The 20,263-nt window shown below is 40.1% G+C and overlaps 1 protein-coding gene across 1 annotated transcript in view; it reads right to left on the reverse strand.

The window, feature by feature from the left end:
• Window positions 1-4,803: 4,803 nt before the first annotated feature.
• The window catches only part of reck (reversion-inducing-cysteine-rich protein with kazal motifs), a 95,945-nt gene continuing 80,485 nt past the window's right edge, over window positions 4,804-20,263 (reverse strand). Inside the window, exons 15-21 of the mRNA XM_017439457.3 lie at window positions 19,646-19,762; window positions 13,302-13,473; window positions 10,698-10,887; window positions 9,639-9,849; window positions 9,492-9,565; window positions 8,625-8,780; window positions 4,804-7,437 (exon numbers count right to left, since the gene is read on the reverse strand). Of these exons, the coding sequence (XP_017294946.1) occupies window positions 7,219-7,437; window positions 8,625-8,780; window positions 9,492-9,565; window positions 9,639-9,849; window positions 10,698-10,887; window positions 13,302-13,473; window positions 19,646-19,762 (1,139 nt within the window). The 3' untranslated portion in view covers window positions 4,804-7,218. The remainder of the gene's footprint in view (window positions 7,438-8,624; window positions 8,781-9,491; window positions 9,566-9,638; window positions 9,850-10,697; window positions 10,888-13,301; window positions 13,474-19,645; window positions 19,763-20,263) is intronic.

A 20,263-nucleotide genomic window follows, 5' to 3' on the forward strand; every position in this document is an offset into this window, starting at 1 on the left:
TAAACTTCTAAGCTAAAAGGTACCAAGATAGTGAAGGAGGGAAGGAGGGGGAGGGGGAGGGGGAGAGGGGTTGGAGTGCAACAGCTGAGTATGAGTATGAGAATGTGTGTGTGTGTGTTTCCAGACGGTAGGAGGCAGTGTGATGCATTTGTGTGTGTGTGTTTGCAGAAAAGTCCATGAATCATGTTCACAGATGTTCCGATGAAATCTGGTGGCTCCAACAGATCCCAGGGACAACCTCAGAGTTCTCTGTTTAGGACAGCTAAGATACTGAAGAGAACCCTCAAGCTCCCAGGCCTCTGGTAGAGGACCTGAGCTTGAAGTGAAAGTGGAACCGCCCTTGTGGAACAAATAGGGCAAGATGAGAGTTTTAATATATGGTTCTTTGATTTTTTATTTACAGTGTATATTTGTATGCGATCAAACATCATCTATATTTATTATTGGTACTATTTGTTTGAGAATTTTTTATGACATGCTTTTTATTGTTTAGTTTTGTTCTTTTTGTGATCGTCTTACTGACAGATGTTTGTTTGTCCTGATTTAATAGTACGTCTCTTTGCTTTTAAGTTTTTAAATGACTGTTGCTGCTGCTTATGGCTTCATGTTGAAAAGGGTCCTACTTGTCCCCAGGATTTATCCACTCACTGAGTTCTGCTCCTGGCATGTTTAAATATTTTTTGAACGAAAAAAAGATAATTTTTAATAGCCAGAGAAGGAAAACCAGTGATGGTGAAGTTATGTTTTGTGAAGTACTGAAGCTCTTTGAGCCAACTGTGCTGGAAAATGGTTCCTTCAAATGCTCAGTGGCTCCCCCTGCTGATCAAATTGTTTGAGACCAAAGACGATGAAATTTCAATATTTCAATATTTCAATATTTCAATTTCAATATTCTCACAATTATATATTTAAGTTTTATGTTGATTTCTAAGCTATTAGAACAGCACAATTATAGTTTTAACAGTTATAATAAATTTATAGTTGGTGAAGAAGTGATGGGGTGGTGGAATGAAAAGAAAAATGGACTTGAACGGAGCACACACAGTGTTCTGCAAAATTAATAGTTTTTCTAATTTACTATTTATAAGTATGTGTTTGAGTAAAAGGAACATTTTGTTTTCATTCTATAACCCTTTGACAACATTTCTTACAAGGTTTTAGAAAAATCTTGTTATTTAAAGCATTTATTTCTGTTGACGATGACAAATGATCAAAATAACAGAAAAAGTGTAGTGTTTTCAGACCTCAAACAATGCAAAAGAAACATTATATTCATTTATAGACATCGCAGCGTTTCAGTTTAAGTTCAGGAACAGATCAGAAATCAGTATTCAGTGTAATAACTCTTTTTATTCCCAGCTTGCCTTTTTGCCACTTTTCGCTGTTTAGCTAGTTTTTACAACTTTTGGCTTGTTTTAGTTAGTGTTCTGCTTCTTTTAGCTTTAACACTTCAACAATTTTGTTCAGCAATTTTCACAGAAATTGCAATTTCTCTATTTAATACTTTGGAGTGCTCTTCCCCACTCTTTCACTTTACAGTTGGGTGATTTTTTTTGTTTGTTTTCTTTGCCCTCCTGGTGCAAAGATTCAATCAGTTCAGCTGTTTGATGACTTGTGACCATCCGTCTTCCTTTTCATCACATTTCAGAGGGTTTCATTGGGGTTCATTGGAGATCGAGCTGGACGTGACTGGATCTTTATCTGATAATCCTTATCTTCCTCCCGCATATCTGCAGGTGTCCCATCACTGCTCTGTGGAAAGTGTCCCTACAGAGAGGAATTAAAATGGCAGAAAACATAACCAGCACACACCTACCTTACCTTGGAAGATACATCTGTCTCCTATTGCCTCCAAAAAGTAACATCTTAAAGGACTCATTTCACCCTGTTTACTATCGCTTCAACTAACTGTTGAACAGTTTCTACACCTTGAAGGAGTTTTTACCTGTTTATTGTATCAGCCAATTATTAAACATCTGTCTGACAAACTATCTGAAGTTGTAGAGGTAAAATTAAATTAAGTTTAAAACACCTCTTACTTTTGTCATAAGGATTTTTGTAATCTAACTACTTCTGCGTACTTTGTGCTATTTTAAACATCTATATATCAAAACATTTAACTCATTCGGCAGGTGGGCGCTAGGACTTTTAGTTTCTGTTACTTTTATTCTTTTTGAAATTTTTAACTTTATTTACAAATATTTTCACCATAGAAATACATGGAGATCTTGTCAATTTCTTTAAAAAGTGTTCTCTGTGAAATCTGTTACAGCGAAGTGGCTCTATTTCTTTTCTTTCTTTCTTTTTTTTTTTTTTTTTTACCAAAATAGTTTTATTGAGGTTTTTCACCTTAAAATTTACAGCCTTGTACCTGTCTGAACAAGCTTTTTTTTTATAAGTACTACTTGCCAGTAACGAAACCATGTTACTGACAGATGTTTGTTTGTCCTGATTTAATAGTAGCCCTTTTTGGGCTTACAACTATTCCAAATTGGAAAAATGAAAAACAAAATAAAAAGTAGAATTAACAAATATCAAAACATATATTTAAAAAAACACAGCTTCTCACAACAAGGGGGGCAGTTGAGCATTATTGAACATATTAGATACGATTGTACGCGTCTATACAGCACATCACACTGCATGTTCTAGCAAATCAAGAGTCTAGTAAGAATTTAGACTTATCAGAGGACTTGTTAAAGTTAATGAAGGGACCCCAAATCCTCCCAAAACAATGTTGTTTGGATTTCCTGATGTTTTCTATTCTTTCCAGTGGCAAATTAGAGGACATCTGCCTTAACCACTGGGTGGCGCTAGGTCTGTTGACGTTCTTCCAAGCCAGAGCTATACACTTTTTTTGCAGATAACGGGGTTATAGCTATGAAAGTACGTTCTGTTTTGCTAAAATTATGTGTCTCAGCATATAAAGCTAACAGGAACAATTCTGGAGCCAGTGTAATTTGCTTTGAGAGAATTTTTTTCCATTATATCTTTTACCTCCTTCCAAATGCATTAATTTGTCAGCATTCCCACATGCAATGTATTAAAGTCCCTTTAAAATTACACTTTACACAAAGATCTGGGATGTTATTATTGTACTTATTTAAATGCACAGGTGTAACATACACATGCATTATCCATTTAAATTGTAGCATTCTAAGATGACTATTTATGGACATCGTGTGGATTTTAGCACAGGCCCTTTCCCAGTCCTGTTCGCTGATAGTTGACAGGTCCACATTCCAGTTCATAAGCTTATTACTTGACAAACTGGCTCTATTCTAGTCTGCTTTTAGCTAGTATTTTACAACTTTTGACTTCTTTTAGTCAGTGTTCTGCTTCTTCTAGCTTTAACACTTCAGCGCCAACAAATTTCGTTCAGTGATCTTGCTGCATTTTCACAGAAATTGAAATTTCTGTAGCTAATGTTTGTGTCGACGCTCCTCTTTTACTGCTACAACAAATGAAAGGATCTCAAGGAATAAAATGTTCTGTTTTTCGTTTTCTGGTGATTTTAGGTAAAAATTTATTGAACACAAACAAAATATCATGGAGTCAATAAAATTCAAAGGCTTCAGACAAAACACAAACAATAAGATCCACATTTATATTATATATAACAACAATAATAACTGTGATACCAATATTAATTAAGATAAAAATATAAAAGGTGTGGGGGGAGGGAGGCTGTGGTGGGGGCTCCCAGCACAGTAATACTGTCAGTCAGGACATCGTTCAGGACAAACACACAACTATCATGAGGCACTGGAGAATAATACATGTTGGTTTGGAAGAACATCAGGTCCATATCAAATACAGAAACACGTCTGAACAACCAGAGAACTTATAGCATCTTCATTAATACTTTATATAAAACATCATATGTGAGGCAAAGTGAGGAAGACTCGTGTGTGGCCCCCAAGGACTGCAGGTAGTGACAGACTGATTGTCTTTTTGCTGATTAAAATGGCTTCAGGAAGCAGCCCTTCAGAACCTCACACAGAGGGACAGACAACTCAGCCTTTCTGTGCCTCTAAGTCGTCACCTGCTGCTCAGAAAATCTGTTTCTCGCCTCCCAACCTTTGACAGAAGTGTCGTACTTTCCTTCACACAGAGACACTGTTTGTCACCCCGTTTTCAGGTTTACGACGACCAGCCTCATCATTGAGATGATTCTAATACTGGTGTAAAAACAATGATAATACAAAAAAAAAAAGACTACAAAGTTTTCTATCATTAAAACTTAAAGAACATCATATCTAATGATGTATGATGACAGGCTTTTTTCTTCAGGAAAAACTAATCCAAGTGTGATTGTTTCGTTTTACGGACCAATACCAGAGTTTCAACAGAACTTTTTCATCCATCCAGACTTATGAAATCACATAAGTGACACCTAAAAAAAGCTTTTAAAAAAATATAAATATATATGGTTAGTTGAAAAGCATTTATGAGCATTTAGCATTCTGAACTGATCATTTATTAGCATGGAGTTAATAATGAACTTATGTATGTTTGCTAAAGTTTAACAGCTGATACAAAAGTGCTTTAAATCATCTAATAATTCTACGTGAGTTGTAAAATATTCTTTGAAATCAGTAAATGATAAATAGGTAATTTATTAAAGATTAGGTCATACATAGCAGCTTTTAAATGCTTTGTAACAAAACAATATGATAAAGTGTTACCTTGCAAAACAAGAGTCAGAAAATAAGAAGAAAAATTAAGGTTAAAATTTAAAAAATCAAAAGACAAGATAATGAAATTGGAAATAAAGAACAAAATGGGGGTTCTCTTTCTACATTTTTTTTTTAAATGCATGTTTATGCATTGTTTGTGATTTTCTCTTACTGAACATTTTTTAAACACTTTCCTAAAAGTACAATTTTAACTTTAATGTATAAATGTCCCTTTCTTGTTTCTTATTCCTTCATGTTTAGGTTTTGATTTTCTTTAATTGTCCCTTTCCCCTTCTTTATTGTCCTACAATAAAAAGTTATCTTTGCTCTTTTTCTAGCTTTTTTTGCTCTAAATCAGTTGAGTCTGAGCGTGAACTAAAGAGGAAAAATAAAGAAAATCAAATCAAAATGTAAGACAATAAAAAGTTCATTTTAAACAGCATATTTTGGTTCCGGAAAACGCACAAAACCTGATAGTACTAACATAAATATATTACAATTAGGAATTTATTTTTACTTTTCAAGCAGATAAGTAATTTCAAAACACACTTTTCCAACATATGGAGAGCCTTTGGAGGCAGGCATTTATAAACAGGATCTGATCAGGCTGATGACCAGATATGAAGTGAGGCTTATCTTTTTTAGTTGCTTTTTATAGAAATCAGATTATTTTGTTGATGAAAACAAGACTGGATTGATGCGTAGCTGCTTATTTTAAGCCCAGCACAGCAGAGGATGGAAGCTTCACAGGAAAATCAAACCCCATCATCCGTGCAGAGGAACATACCAGCTGCTGGTTAGAACGACCCTACAGAACACACTCGAATCATCCAAATCCAAATCATGAATCTCCTCACACGACAATTCTAAATGCATGTGTCTAGAGTTGGAGCACAGACAAGGTTTTCATAATGGGGTCACCTGTGATCTTGACCTTTGACCTTGAAATCAATAGGGATCATCCTCAACACATGCTGTGTAGTTTGATGTTTCTATGTCAAAGAGTTATCAATTTAGAGCTCAGACTAGAAATTGTCCACAGATGGGCGCACGGCGCCGTTTTAGGACGGACGTATAAAACATGATAGCCGCAGCAGCCTGGAGACAAACTTTGAGACTTCTGCGTTTCTAACAGTTCTCTCTGATCAGTCTTTAACGTGTGTGAGTGGAGGTTTTCTCAGATGACAATGTGCTTAATGTCAAATGTAAATTTTATGAAAATTTAAGCATATTGTTGTTATGTTTTGAAAGCAACCAAGATTAAAACTTTGTATCAGGATGTTGTTTTCTGTGAAGCTTTCAGCCGACTGTTTCTATGAACAAAAACAGAATATTATATGAGTGAGAGCAACTATTTTTTTTTTTTTTTGAATTTGGTCAGAATAATTTTGATACGAGCTCTCATTTGAGCAAGAGATTATCATTGTCACTACATTCTTCTTGGCCGGCCACTGTCTTCTGCCAGAGCTGAAGTTCAGGGTCACCAAGGGGACCTCAACATTCTTCGGCAACATTCGGCTGCTTTGTTTGTTTGTTTCTTTTTTTAATTTAACAGATTTTCTGACATCTAACCTAGAAATGATTATTGCTGTCGTGATTTGTGACTGAAAAAATTAGTGAAAGTAAAACTGAGAAAAAAAAATCATGAAAAATAATTTATTTAAAAAAATAATAAAATTAAATATTAGAAAATATATGTATCATTGACATAAATCAAGAATGGATTAACAAATATTAAATGAATGGAAATTCTGTTTTCTTTTTTCTTTAAAAAATCTGTTATATTTAAGCTTGTTTTTCCTACTGTTCCCTGATTGATTGATTTATTTTATTTTTCTGGCACTTGGATGGTTCTGTGGATTTGGGGCTGTTCTGTCAGTAACTGGAGCCAATTTTAGAGGCTGGATCAGTCTGTCGGAGCTGCCGCTGCCTTTGAGCAAAGCACTAACACTGCTGAGGTTCCAGGTCCACACAAACACATACACACACACACACACACACCTGACTCCACAGTGCATGGTGCACCTTCATGTACCCAAAGTTTAATCAGACTTCATCTTAATGTCTGAGAACACACACCGGTCCATTAACTGAGTGTGTTTGGATATGTGTGTGTCTGTGTGCATGCGCAGGATGGAGGAATGTTGCACTTGTCTGTGTCAGACATCTGAACACACGTGTGCATAAACACACAAATGTCCAAACACACTCAGGGGAAAGAGAGTCATCAGGTTTACATTCTCATGTAGCAGCTGCTGAGACTGCTGGATTAATACTGCAGGTAGAGCGATCAAACACACACACATACACACGCACATACACACACTCGCTCAGACACATTTCAGTGGAGGGAAACCCAGCAAGTAAGTTATCACTGAAAAGCTTTCCATAATAACAGCTTGATTGCTTGAAACGCAGGCGAGTCAACAGGAATGATTGTCATCATGGCTACCTGCCCCCAGCTGCACCCTCCCCCTCTTAGGATGGGGCTGTGGGATACTTTGGATCAGAGTTACTGAGGCAGACTTTAGGTAGGCACTTAAAGCTGGTGTAGACCCAGAACAGCTGAAACTAGGAGAACCAGGAAAAAGCACAGGCCAGAGGGCATGGGTGCAGGCAGAGAGCCCCCTGAGAGGATGGAGGAGGTCCTGATTTCAGAGCTGAGGAAGGCAGACAGGGGGACGTGGGAGACCAGAGTGGGACTGGCATAGTTGATGAGGGAGTCGATCTTCTCAGCCTCCTTATTGCAAGCTTCGACCTGAAAAACAAACAACAAGAAGGTTTTATATTTTCCACTCTGCTCTCTGAGAGTCAGCTCGGCACCATCAGCCTAGAGTTTTTAACTCATGTCTCATGTTTAATACAAGCCTGTTAAAAACTGGACCTAATTCAATTCAATTCAGTTTATTTATATAGCACTAATTCACAACAAAAGAGCACTGTAGTAAAACATTCATATACATTATAAAATGCCAACTCTAGACTCTAGAATCCTTTAATCTACAGAGGAGTTCATGTCTGACTCAGTGACTGCAAAGTGCTCAGGTCCTGTGGCTGCAAAAGAAGCCCAAATCATCAACCCTCCACCACGGTTCTGACAGCTGACATTGTGTTGGTGTTAATATGCTGTTTGGTTTCTCTAAATGTTCTGCTGTGCATTATGGGTAAACACCTGTGCTTTAATTTCATCTGTCCAAAGAACACTGTTCTGGAAGTCTTGAGGTTCATTCAGATGAAACGTTAAAAACCTAAGTTGTGCTGTCATGTTCTTTTTAAAGAGAAGGTGCTTCTCCTGCAATCCTTCCAAACAAGCCATACTTCTTCAGTCTTTTTCTAACTGTCCTATCATGACCTTTAACCTACTTACTGAGGCTTGTAGAGTCTGAGAGAGAGCTTATTTCTCTGAGAATTGCACGGTCTGACCTTAGGGTGAATTTGCTGGATTGGAGCTGTCTTAAATGTTTTCTTTTTGTGAATGAGCCTTCTCCCTGTAGAGTGATTGACTCAGTGGTTTGGAAATGACTATTGACCCTTCTCATACTGAAGGACAGCAACAGTTACTTCTCTGAGGTCGTCACTGATGGCTTTCCTCCTTGGCACACACCCGCTTGCTCCAGAGCAGCAAACTGACAAAACTCCTGCTTTTATAGAAGTGCTCACACTGATGATGATCAGTTAATCAATTCATTTGACCATCGTCATCCTGGCTGATACTGAACCCCTGAATTTCTGTGGAGGCAGCAAGAATGGAATTAGGTTTTTTACTCACAGTGTTTCCATTTTGATTTTGTTTATTAAATATTAACATGGTGGAATCTGTTGTGTGTTTTTATTCACTTGAGTTTAGATTAAAATAATTTAGGAACCTGGTAAGGATCAGATCATTATTATTATGTCTTGACATAAAAAACACTACAAGTTAAAGAAGATTGACAGGCATGTTACCTGCAGTGGGGTTGGCTGGTGGTCTACTGGAAGAATGAGGACTACCAGCAGATGGTCGACACTCAGGTAACCAAAGATGTCACACTGTGGCACAGAGACATAAAGCCGTAGGTTCTGAAGGACGTCAAGGACTGTCACAGGCTGGTTCCTTTCCATCTGCAGGAGGAAGACCACAGATTTACCAGAGTACTGAGCTCTAACTCTCACTCCAAACTTTAAGACCATCTGAAAATGTCAGCTCAGAAAGATCAGATGGTGCATTTGGAAGCAGTCAGTCTGTGAAATCTTGTCAGCTCTTGTTTGAAGAGATTTTCATTTTTTTATTCTGAGATCAGGATGTTTCAACAGCAATGACATTTCTTTTGTGAAGAATGTGTACAATGTGTAAAGCGAGTTACTGCAACAAAAGACTAACATTTAGGACTGAAACTAATAATTTTGAAGAACATTTTGACATTTACATTTTGTCATAAAATGACAAAAAATAAACTATTTATTTTATTCTTTCTCATAATTTTTTTTAGCTCTAAACCAAATAGCTCAATCTTTTCACAGCTTTTTCAAAAAACCTATTTGAATTTACTATAAATATGAAACACACAGTGAGGTTAAGCAGAGAAAAGTCTGCTGCGTTTTAACATTACAATATGAACACAGTCATCCATCCAGTTTAAATCCTCTCAGGTTATATTTTATTCTGTGACTCCCACAGAGTGTCAAACCACCAGTTCTGTGCCTGTAAAAGATCCCATTGATTAAAGACTGCAGGAGCTGCGAGAATCTAAAACAAAACTGAGAATAAACTGGAAATAAGATGAAGTGAAAGAGTTTCAACACAACAACAAATGAACGTCGACCTTTTCATACCTTGGAGAAAAGTTTCATGAGCTTCTGGCTCCAGAGGATCTGCAGCATGCTGCCACATATGGGACAACAGGCTCCTAGAGAGAGGTCAGAGGTCACTCTTCTCTCTAAGTTACCTTCCTGACTGCTGTGTGGTGCTGATTCACTCACCAGGTGGGGTGATGGGGTGGCAGCCAGGAGTCGTTATTGTTGGACAGGAAATCAAACTGCATGGTGAATCGGGGCCCATGCCGGACACGGCCCCCACTTTGTGGCAGGGGCCCTCGTAGTCAACAGCCACGCGGTCAGAGAAGGCGTGACACATTGTGTCGTAGGTCTCACCGTTATGAGCGCAAACTCTACGGGGCTTCCTGCAGGTCTCCTGAGGACAGAGTTTTATTTAGATTTATTTAATGAGTCTGGAACAAATCAATAAAGCAACTGTTTTAAATGTATCTTTGACTCGTTTCATCTATGTGTTGTAAATTTCATTCAGATGTAGACAGTTCCCATTTTCTATCATCAGTTTTCTTTCTCACCCTCCATGGTTGTTGTTTCGGATGCTCCCTTCTGCAGGGGCCGCCACAGCTAACAAATTCGCACAAAAGAATGAGGAACTGTTTTTCACCGGCTGCCCTTTATGACACACTCTGGGCTTGAACCTGCAGCCTCGGGATCACAAGACTGCGGACCCCCTTTCGCCCACAATGGTGCAGTAAAGAAATATAGAAACATTTAGGACCGCCTGCCACCTTTCATGTTAGGGTTTGAAATTAAGATCATTTTATGCAGAGAAATGACTGAGCTGTAGCCGTTTTGTCAAACCTTGTAAATGTTGTTTGAAATGTATTAGTGCTTGGAGTGTGTCTTGAGGACGATTTAGCTTAATTTCTGTAAATCTGACCAACTTACAGGCTTTTTTGTGTTGTCTAATGACAATTACAGTAGCTGTGGCAGGCATCTGTATTGGGTTGACTCCAAAAGTTAATCAGTTGTAGATGTACATCCAGTGCCAACTTTCTGAGAGTTTCATTCAAATCTATCCAGTAGTATGCAAGATATTTTGCTAACACAGCAGACAAACACAGTCACAGACATGAGCAAAAACATTATTGCTCTTTTGCCTTTGGCAGTGGCCAGTAATAAAAGCCCAGACAGGACTCTGCACAGTGATTGGTGTTTCAGCAGATTCAGAGTCCTGCTGCCTCCGGTCCCCCCTGTGTGACCTACCTGACACTGTCCCATGTACGCCAGAGTCTTCCCTCCCTGCTGCAGGTGGCACAGACTGCGGTGGACCTGGCCGTCTGTATCACAGGCCGGTTCAAATAGATTCTTGTCGCAGGCTCCGAGCCGACCCACACATTCATACTGTGGACAGTCTGACGAGTTGCTGAAACACACTCGATGCTTTGGGATGCACCTGACAAAACACACAAATCACTTGTCTTCAACACGTTTGTGTAAAGTCCTCTGTTTTTATATATGTGAGGAGACCACACCTGCTGTGAGACAGTAAACCCCACAGATTCTGAAAAGAAAAAAAAATCCAACAAAACAATCTTCAAACACTGACACTTAATCTGTAACCATAGCCATCACAGGTCAGAGGAAGTTAGTCTGGGAACACAGGACCTTGGTTCTTTTATCTGTTTTATGTTGCTGTTTCTTTTAACAAAACATAAAAAAAAGATGAAATTTATTTTGTTTTACTTGGTGGTCCTTTTGATGTCAGTAAAACCAACATACTTTGGAGTTTTCTGTCGTCTCTTTACTGTTTTTTACCTCAGTTAGCTTTACATCCAAAATCTACCTTAATCTTTTTTCTAGACTTTTTTTTAACAAAATATTTTTATTGAGATTTTCCACTTTGGAAATACAATCATGTAACAATCTGAACAAGTTTTCTTTGTAGTTATTACATGGCAGTAATTATTCTTTCTCATATCTGAAGTTTGTGACCTTTAATTTTTTTTTCTTTAATGAAAATTTTTATTCTTTTTTTTTTGATCATTTATTTATTTTTTCTTCTAGTGTATAGTCTGTAAGACAAAATTATACATTTATCCTATTTGTTCTGTATTGCTTATACCATTGCTGATTTGACTACCATTGTGATTGTAAATAAATAGCTCTGGATTTGCGTTTCTGTTAAATTCATGGTTGCTATTATTTAAATTACAATAACCGAGTATTTGTGACATTGTATGATAAAGTACATGCACTATTGGGCCGCTTTAAGCCGGCATCATTACTGAACAGCCCCCTGGCAACGAGACTGACTCCGACAATGATGAGAGGGAACCTAGCATGTTTGATTCAGACAGAAGGATTTGATGGATTTGTGGAAGAAGAATGATAAAAAATAATATGTAAAATACTTGTTACATAGTAGAATAAAGTTTAATCAAACTCATCGTTTTGCTTCTGTGACCTTATTTTTTTGTAGAACATATGTTTTAGCATGCGCCTTATAATCCGGTGCGCCTTATGTATGGGTTAAGTACATAAATGGACGCCATAAATTGCCTTATGGTGCAGAAAATAAGGTAATCATTTTTTTCACATTTTTGTTTACTCTTTCACATACTAAAGGCATGCAGATATATATTACAAATCACTTTTCAAAAATGAAGCACTTATTCAGTGAGTTGTAGCGGGACCAACACATTTGTCCACCTCTGTTAGTTCCTACAGAGAGAATCACTGTTTTGGGGGACTACACTATCACTGCTTTTTGCAAATGATATGAACTCTAGTAGGCAGTGAGCAGTTTTCAGTTTTGATAATGATCAATGCTTTAAAGTCTGAGACCATGGTCTTTTACTTGAAAGACTAGACTGCTCCTAGTGGAGAAGTTCAAGTAAGTCAGAGTCTTGTTCATTGGTGGGGGTAGGACGAAGTGGGAAATTGGTAAATGGATTGGGACAGTACTGATATGTGGTGCTGAAGAGAGAGCTGAGCCAAAAGTTGAAGCTGTCGGTTTACCAATCAGTCCACATTATGGCCTTCCCCTATGGTGATGAGCTCTGGGCAAAGACCAAAAGAATAAGATCAACAAGACAAGCAGCTGAAATTAATTTCATATAATATCTTGAAGTCGACGGGGAGAATTTCTGTAACTGATCGTCAAATTTAGTAGTAGATAAGCCAGGAGGAATATTTGCTGTTAAGGAATAACGCAATTTTTACAAAAAATTATTAGTTTGACTTACTTTAACCCCCAAACAATTATTTAATGATGCAGAAATTGTTGGAAGCATAAAAATTCTAATTAAAAACATAGAAAAATCATGTTTTGAAAACTATTAGGACTCTAATAAAACTGATGAAGTGATTTTAAAACTCTGATCATAATAAATATATTATTGTACACTATGATGAATGTTAGTGTAGTTTATGTTGCTTTAAATCTTGAGGTGACTGATATTTATATAAATAATGTTTTTAATCTTTCCTTCCTTCAGAAAAAGTTCCAGGTCTGTTTTTAATTTCAGCTCATTTCAGGCCTCTTTCTTGTTATTACACAAGTAATCTGTGTTCTCTCAGATTTGTATTTGTGTCCTGAGATAAAAGACTTTAAAGCAGCAGGGTCACAGCATATGTTTGGAGAGCAGAGAGGCTGAGGAGTGGGGCCTGGGGATGAACAAAGATTTGTGAATGAAACTGAGTCACGAGGCCCGCTCAGAACAACCAAAGCCACCTGAAACAACAAGCTGGCTGTCAGTCAACAAAGGTAGATGGACAAAGGGACGGGGTAAGATGGGAGAGAAGGTTTAGAAGACTGAGTTGGTACTCAGTTTGGGCAGCTGTAGCTCTGACAGCTCCTGAACTCACCTCTGGTTTCTCTGGCAGGTTTTGTTGGTGCAGGGGTTACTGATGTGGCACTGGCCGAAGACGTACTGATGATCCTTAAAGCCCATACAGCGAGCCACACAGCCACTGGGATAGGTCTGTCCATTAGAGGCACAAACTGGGATGAAGTGGTCTGGACAGGCACAGGGGATACCTGAAGACAGGCAGGCGGGAGGTGGGTGGGGGGTAGCACAGGAAATATTAATTTTCAGTTCACTGAACTGTCTGAACCTATGTCCATTCTATAGTTTGCCAGAATAACTATAAAACCAAAATCCTACATTTTTTTTAAACAAAGCCTCTGGACTTCTGTTTTGTAGTAGATAATGTTTCTCTTCCCATCTGTGGAGCTTTTTCAATTCAAAACTGGAGAGTGTGAAGTTCCAAGCTTTAAACTGCATGGGATGCTCCATTTATGCAGGTAATTTCAAATGCAGATTAATCTCACTCTCCTCACAATGGAGAGTCATTAAGGTCTTTGTTTGCCTGACTCACAGAGAGATGTTTTAGTCACATGCATGAAGGTGTAAATTAGAGTGAAAATGACTGAGTATCAGGCTTAATGCTTCATAGTAATGTTTAAAAAGCTGAAATCTGAGACCCCCTTCCTCTTAAAGTTGGTTCATTTTGTTTGACGAAAATGGCTTTTTTCACCTATCTCATTCAGTTTAAAATTTCATAGTCCACTTTCTCTAGAGATTGGAAGTGAAATACCTTCATCTACATATTAGAAGTCCATTTGTTCTGTTTTTAAACTTCTGCCATGTTCTGGATTACTGAGAATTTACACCAACATATAAAACCTAAACCATTACCTTCTTTATAACTGCAGATAAGCCTACCATGACATTAAAAAAATAGCCAAAACCTGAATGGTGGTTTACTATCATGGTGGCAGTATATATAGGGGTCCTGGGTAGAACATGTATCTCATGCACCGGTGTGGCCTGGTCATCAAGAATTTGAAGCAGAACAGGTCACAGTAGTCTTATGACCAGAATAGGGTTTCACCCAGTGTATTATTTCCCTGTCCCGCCGCCAGGCTAAGTTCTGCTTGTTTATTGTAAAATATGTCATTTTTTATACACGTTTTTTTTTTCCCCACTCGCATCAAATTGTTGCGTTGATCACCGCGCGAGGGTGCGCCTGCCAACAGTGACGCAATCGTGCTGTCCCCGCCCCTGCGCGAAGGCACGCATGGTGTTGCGTCGCGGTTGTGCACCTCCCAGCCGGTGCCACAAAAAGCACAGTACAGTACAGCATCTCTCTGTTTTTCAAAGTTCTCTGTTGTTATTCATTGGCCTTGACGTGAGAGTGTGTTGGTGCCTTGTTTGCATTTTTTAATTTATGTTAATTTAATTTATTTGTAAATGTGACTTAAATTAGGATTCAAATTTGGTGATAGCAATTTGTAGTTATTTTAATTGTATTTTTGTTTAAAAAAGTATTTCAAAAGTTTATTTTTGTAAAACTGTAGTTGTGTAAGTATTTGACACAAATATCTTACAATATCACATAATAAATAGCCATATTTTCAACTTTCCTGTCAACTTTAATCATTTTTTTAACTAAATCACATTTGGTGTTCCCTCGCCCGGACACGGGTCACTAGGGCCTCACTCTGGAGCCAGGCCTAGAGGTGTGGCACTTTGGCTAGCGCCTGGTGGCCGGGCTTTCGCCCATGGAGCCCGACCGGGCACAGCCCGAAGAGGTGACATGGGCTCACCACCCATGGGAGGGGCCAAAGGGGTCGAGTGCAATGTGGGACGGGTGGTGGCCGAAGGTGGGGACCTTGGCGGTCTGATCCCCGGCTACAGAAGCTGGCTCTTGGGACATGGAATGTCACCTCTCTGGTGGGGAAGGAGCTTGAACTGGTGTGTGAGGTTGAGAGGTTCCATCTAGAAATAGTCTGGCTCACCTCAACGCACGGCTCTTGCTCTGGAACCAGTCTCATTGAGAGGGGTTGGACACTCTTTCACTCTGGAGTTGTCCCCGGTGAGAGGCACCGGGCAGGAGTGGGCATACTTGTTGCCCCCCATCTTGGTGCCTGTATGTTGGGGTTTACCCCAATGAATGAGAGGGTAGCCTCCCACCGCCTACGCGTGGGGGGACGGGTTCTGACTGTTGTTTGCACTTATGCGCCGAACAGCAGTTCAGATTACCCACCCTTTTTGGAGTCCTTGGAGGGGTTACTGGAGAGTGCCCCTCCTGGGGACTCCTTTCTTCTGCTGGGGGACTTCAACGCTCACATGGGCAATGACAGTGAGACCTGGAGGGGTGTGGTTGGGAGAAACGGCCCCCCTGATTTGAACCCGAGCGGTGTTCTGTTGTTGGACTTCTGTGCTTGTCATGGATTGTCCATAATGAACACTGTTTAAATATAAGGGTGTCCATATGTGCTCTTGGCACCAGGACACCCTAGGTCGCAGTTCAATGATCGACTTTGTTGTTATTTTATCTGATCTGCGGCCGCATGTCTTGGACACTCGGTTGAAGAGAGGGGCGGAGCTGTCAACTGACCACTACCTGGTGGTGAGTTGTCTCCGATGGTGGGGGAGGATGCCGGTCAGACCTGGCAGGCCCAAACGTATTGTGAGGGTCTGTTGGGAACGTCTGGCGGAGTCTCCTGTTAGGCGGAGCTTTAACTCCCACCTCTGGGAGAACTTCGAACATGTTCTGGGGGAGGTGGGGGACGTTGAGCCCAGGTAGGCCATGTTCCGTGACTGCATTGTTGAGGCGGCTTATTGGAGCTGTGGCCGCAAGGTAGTTGGTGCCTGTCGCGGCAGCAACCCTCGAACCCGCTGGTGAGGAATGCTGTCAGGCTGAAAAAGGAGTCCTATTGGGCCTTCTTGGCCTGTGGGACTCCAGAATCAGCTGACAAGTACCGGCAGTCCAAGCGGCTGTTCATAACGTTTATCGACAGAATTTCTAGGCCCAGCCAAGGTGTTGAGGGGATCCGTTTTGGTGACCTTAGGATTGCGTCTCTGCTTTTTGCAGATGATGTGGTCCTATTGGCTTCATCAGGCCATAATCTACAGATTTCACTGGAGCGGTTCGCAGCAGAGTGCAAAGCGGCTGGGATGAGGATTAGTGCCTCCAAATCCGAGGCCATGGTCTTGAGCCGGAAAAGGGTAGAGTGCATCGAGGAAGATGTCTTGCCCCAAGTGGAGTATCTCTGTGTCTTGGTTACAAATGAGGGAAAAATGGAGCGGGAGATCGATAGGTGGAGTGGTGCACGTCTGCAGTGAAACGGGCACTGTACCAGACTGTTGTGGTGGAGAGAGAGCTGAGTCAAAAGGCGAAGCTCTGGATTTATGGGTCGATCTACGTTCCTACCCTCATCTATGATCACGAGCTTTGGGTAGTGACCAAAAGAATGAGATTGCGAATATAAGCGGCTGAAATGAGTTTTTCTCTGCAGGGTGTCTGGGCTCTCCCATAGAGATAGGGTGAGAAGCTCCGTCATCCTGTAGGGTCTCAGAGTAGAGCCACTGCTTCTCCACATCGAGAGGAGCCAGTTGAGGTGGCTCGAGCAATTGATTAGGAGGCCTCCTGGACACCTCCCTGGTGAGGTGTTCCGGGCACGTCCCACCGGCAGGAGGCCCAGAGGAAGACGCAGGACACGCTGGAGGGACTATGTTTCTCGGCTGGCCTGGGAACGCCTTGGGATTCCCCCGGAGGAGCTGGCCCAAGTGGCTGGGGAGAGGGAAGTCTGGGTCTCCCTGCTTAGGCTGCTACCCCCGCATCCCGACCCCGGATAGGATTGATACCCCGGATATTATACAATTCTGAGTGGTTTGAAGAAATTCATTATTATTATTAAGAATAACAATAATAATAATGCTTGCAAAGCCTCACAGCTGTCAGCCTGATGTTAGGAGTTTAGTGTTCAAAGAAAAATGTTCTCATTAATTAAGTGAATATTTCAGCATTATTGGTTTATACATAGCATTTGTTTTTAATTAGTATAAGTGAGGCATTTTATTGAGAAGCGGTGAGCCATTTGGTTTTATAGACGTTTGAAAGTGAAGTTTCTTTTTTTATTATAAGTTCGGTCTTATTTTTTATCTACTTTATATTCTCACACAGATGTTGGCATTCATCATGGTTGTTCATGTTTATGTAACTAAAAACATTTCCTTTTTATTTTTTTTATGAAAGTTGTGTTTGTTTGTGCCTGAGTCACTGTGAAGGAATGTTAAATGAGAAAGAAATAGCAGATTATATGACAAATAAAATGATAAAATGCATTACAAATGTAAAATAAAATAAAGATGAACAAATTATTAAACAGCTGTTGACTGAGTTATTAGTTTGTGTTTGGAATCAATAATGCACAAAGCACAAGCACAACATTTTAATAATGTACTATTAAAACACAATAATGTTTTATCTTCCCTTAATTACCATTTAAATAAGAATCAAGGGATCATAAAGAGCCTTGAGAGTGAAGGTTGAGGTTCCGAATCAGATTGTGTGCCGTTCTATCAGACTGATGATGTCTTAGGTGATGATGATGATGTCTCACTTAAATTGGTAAATTAAAACATTACAAAACTGATAAAATATATATTTCATTTTCTTTTATGTTTTTTTGTTGGTTTAAAAAAAAACTCATCCAAAGTATCTTAAATACAATGGCAACCCTCCCATTTTCCCATTGTTTTTACCTTTCAGTAATTTGTGGGTAGGTGGCTATACCCCATCCCACTCCATCCAACTCCACCCTTACTACCCCCCATTGGCCAGCAGTGTCATCCATTTGGTGATCACTGCAGTATAGTGTATGGTAAAGGAGCAAGAAAGCTTCGAGACACGAGAAATAGCAGTACCAACTTATTTGGGGAGTACTAATATGCCTCTTTCACACGGACCCTAATTCAGAAGTCCGGCTCTACTCCGCTCGGCTCGATAAAGAATGCATCGCGTGCACACCGGCCAGCTTGGTCGGTAGCAGAGGAACGCCTCCTCGTGTTGCGGGGGGCGGGGCCATGGCGCGGGGGCTTGCGCTACCAAAATTTAGCGCAAGTTGTGTAAACAACGAAAGCGCTATGGACAACGTTGGCCCTGTGTTGTTGCTGTTTTTTAAACTTATGGGGATTCTCCTGAGACAACAGGAAGAGAGGTGCAGTAGAAGAAATGCTCTGGATGCCGCGATTGTTGCGCGGAGTAGGACAGCTGTTATCCACCTGAGATTTCAGGCTTTACAGCGCCTTCAGCTGGGGGACAGATGGCATAAACGTTGCAGGGTAAGCTAACGCTGGTGTTTATATTCCTACGGTTAGCTCTTTATGCTTGGATCTGGTCACAGCCACGACCAATGAGTGAACAGGAGCTAAGCTTGCGCCACCCACGAAGCAGGGCTGGCCCGGCTGGCCCGACTCCGAAGTAGGGACCGAAAAAGCAGGGACAGAATGCTAAAAAATGCAGATGTAAACGCTCGCAAAGCAAGCCGAGTAGAGTGGAGCCGGGACCGTTAGAGACTGTGTGAAAGGGGCAATAGTGTAGCAAAATGAGAACTATCTTCACACATTGTGGTGTTCCAAATTTGCTGTGATCCAGTCATGTTCTAAAAGGCTGTGTTCATGAAAAGTTCATCATCCAGTAAAAGGGGCTTTAAACTAGTATCTCACTGGGCTGCGACTGTTGAAGGCGAGTCGGAAACTTATAATTGTGAGAAATTAGGTAAATTTTCTGTCTAAATTTTGAGTGTTGTGACCAGGGAGCTGTGTTTCTGCATTTCGTGTGGCCGGTTTTTGAAAATCAGTGCTTATTCTTGTGTGCGTGGCTTGCAAAACCGTGCACATTATTTCGCAGCGCACCTGTTAAAAAAATTTGTGCAACAAATTTTGTCTGTTTTGGGTGTCTTCAACCCTCATTGCAGTTTCCGTTATTCTTGAGCGCTAGAGTTGGATTTTGACACCTGCAGGTGTCATAAGAAGAGCTCTTCTTGTGATGGAAAATATTTGATGAAAAAGTCCTGAAAGTCCAGGTCTTAAAACCATGCCGATGATAAAGAATAATACAATTTTTTTGGCCTAGAATAGTTTAGAAGCTGTACAGACAAAAATAAGCAGTGATTTTTAAAAAAAAACATCTGCTCAAAACACGGCCCTTGGTCACAAACAGTGAGACTGCAACTAAAAATTCACCTATTTTCTTACAATTTGCAGTCACCAACTACTCTCACAGTCACATCCCAGTGAGATATTGGTTTTATGAACATGTTGTCTTTTGACCACCCTTCCAGTTTCCTGACCTTTTATATGACTGGCCAACCTAATCTTAAATGACCTAGTCTCAGTCAAACCATTAAAAAGACAAACCAGTGACATGAGCATCAGCGGAGAAGCTGGAGCTTGGACACTTCCTGTTGGAGCAAATCGTTTCCCCAGCAAAACAGGAACAGATGTTGCAGTCAGTTCGGAAGGAGGTGCCATGATCTGATGGTAACACCATAACAACACAACATGGACAAATAAATAACTGTTAGACGTTTATATTTATGTTAGATAGTACAGGTTCATGTTTAAAAAGTCCTTTCTAACAGAAATAGTGAAATATAACAAAAAATAACCTTTAATATTTGTTGTCAACTGGATGCTTAATTCCAGTAATTTATTTAGAGGTGGCTTGAAGCTTTTTAAAGACTTTTGATGAGCAATTTTCTCTACACGTAAATCTTTATATAAAAAAAAAATAATAAAAAAAAATTCCCTTCTCACCCTCCGCGGGTGGTCTCGTTTCATCCTCTGAACTTGGGTCCTCTACCAGAGGCCTGGGAGCTTGAGGGTTCTGCGCAGTATCTTGGCTGTGCCTAGAACTGCACATTTCTGGACTGAGATGTCTGATGTTGTTCCTGGGATCTGTTATAGCCACTGCTCCAGTTTGGGGGTGACTGCCCCTAGGGCCCCGATGACCACAGGCACCACTGTGGTCCTTAC

This window comes from Kryptolebias marmoratus, linkage group LG21 (genome assembly GCF_001649575.2).
Source record: "Kryptolebias marmoratus isolate JLee-2015 linkage group LG21, ASM164957v2, whole genome shotgun sequence".
NCBI lineage: Eukaryota > Metazoa > Chordata > Actinopteri > Cyprinodontiformes > Rivulidae > Kryptolebias > Kryptolebias marmoratus.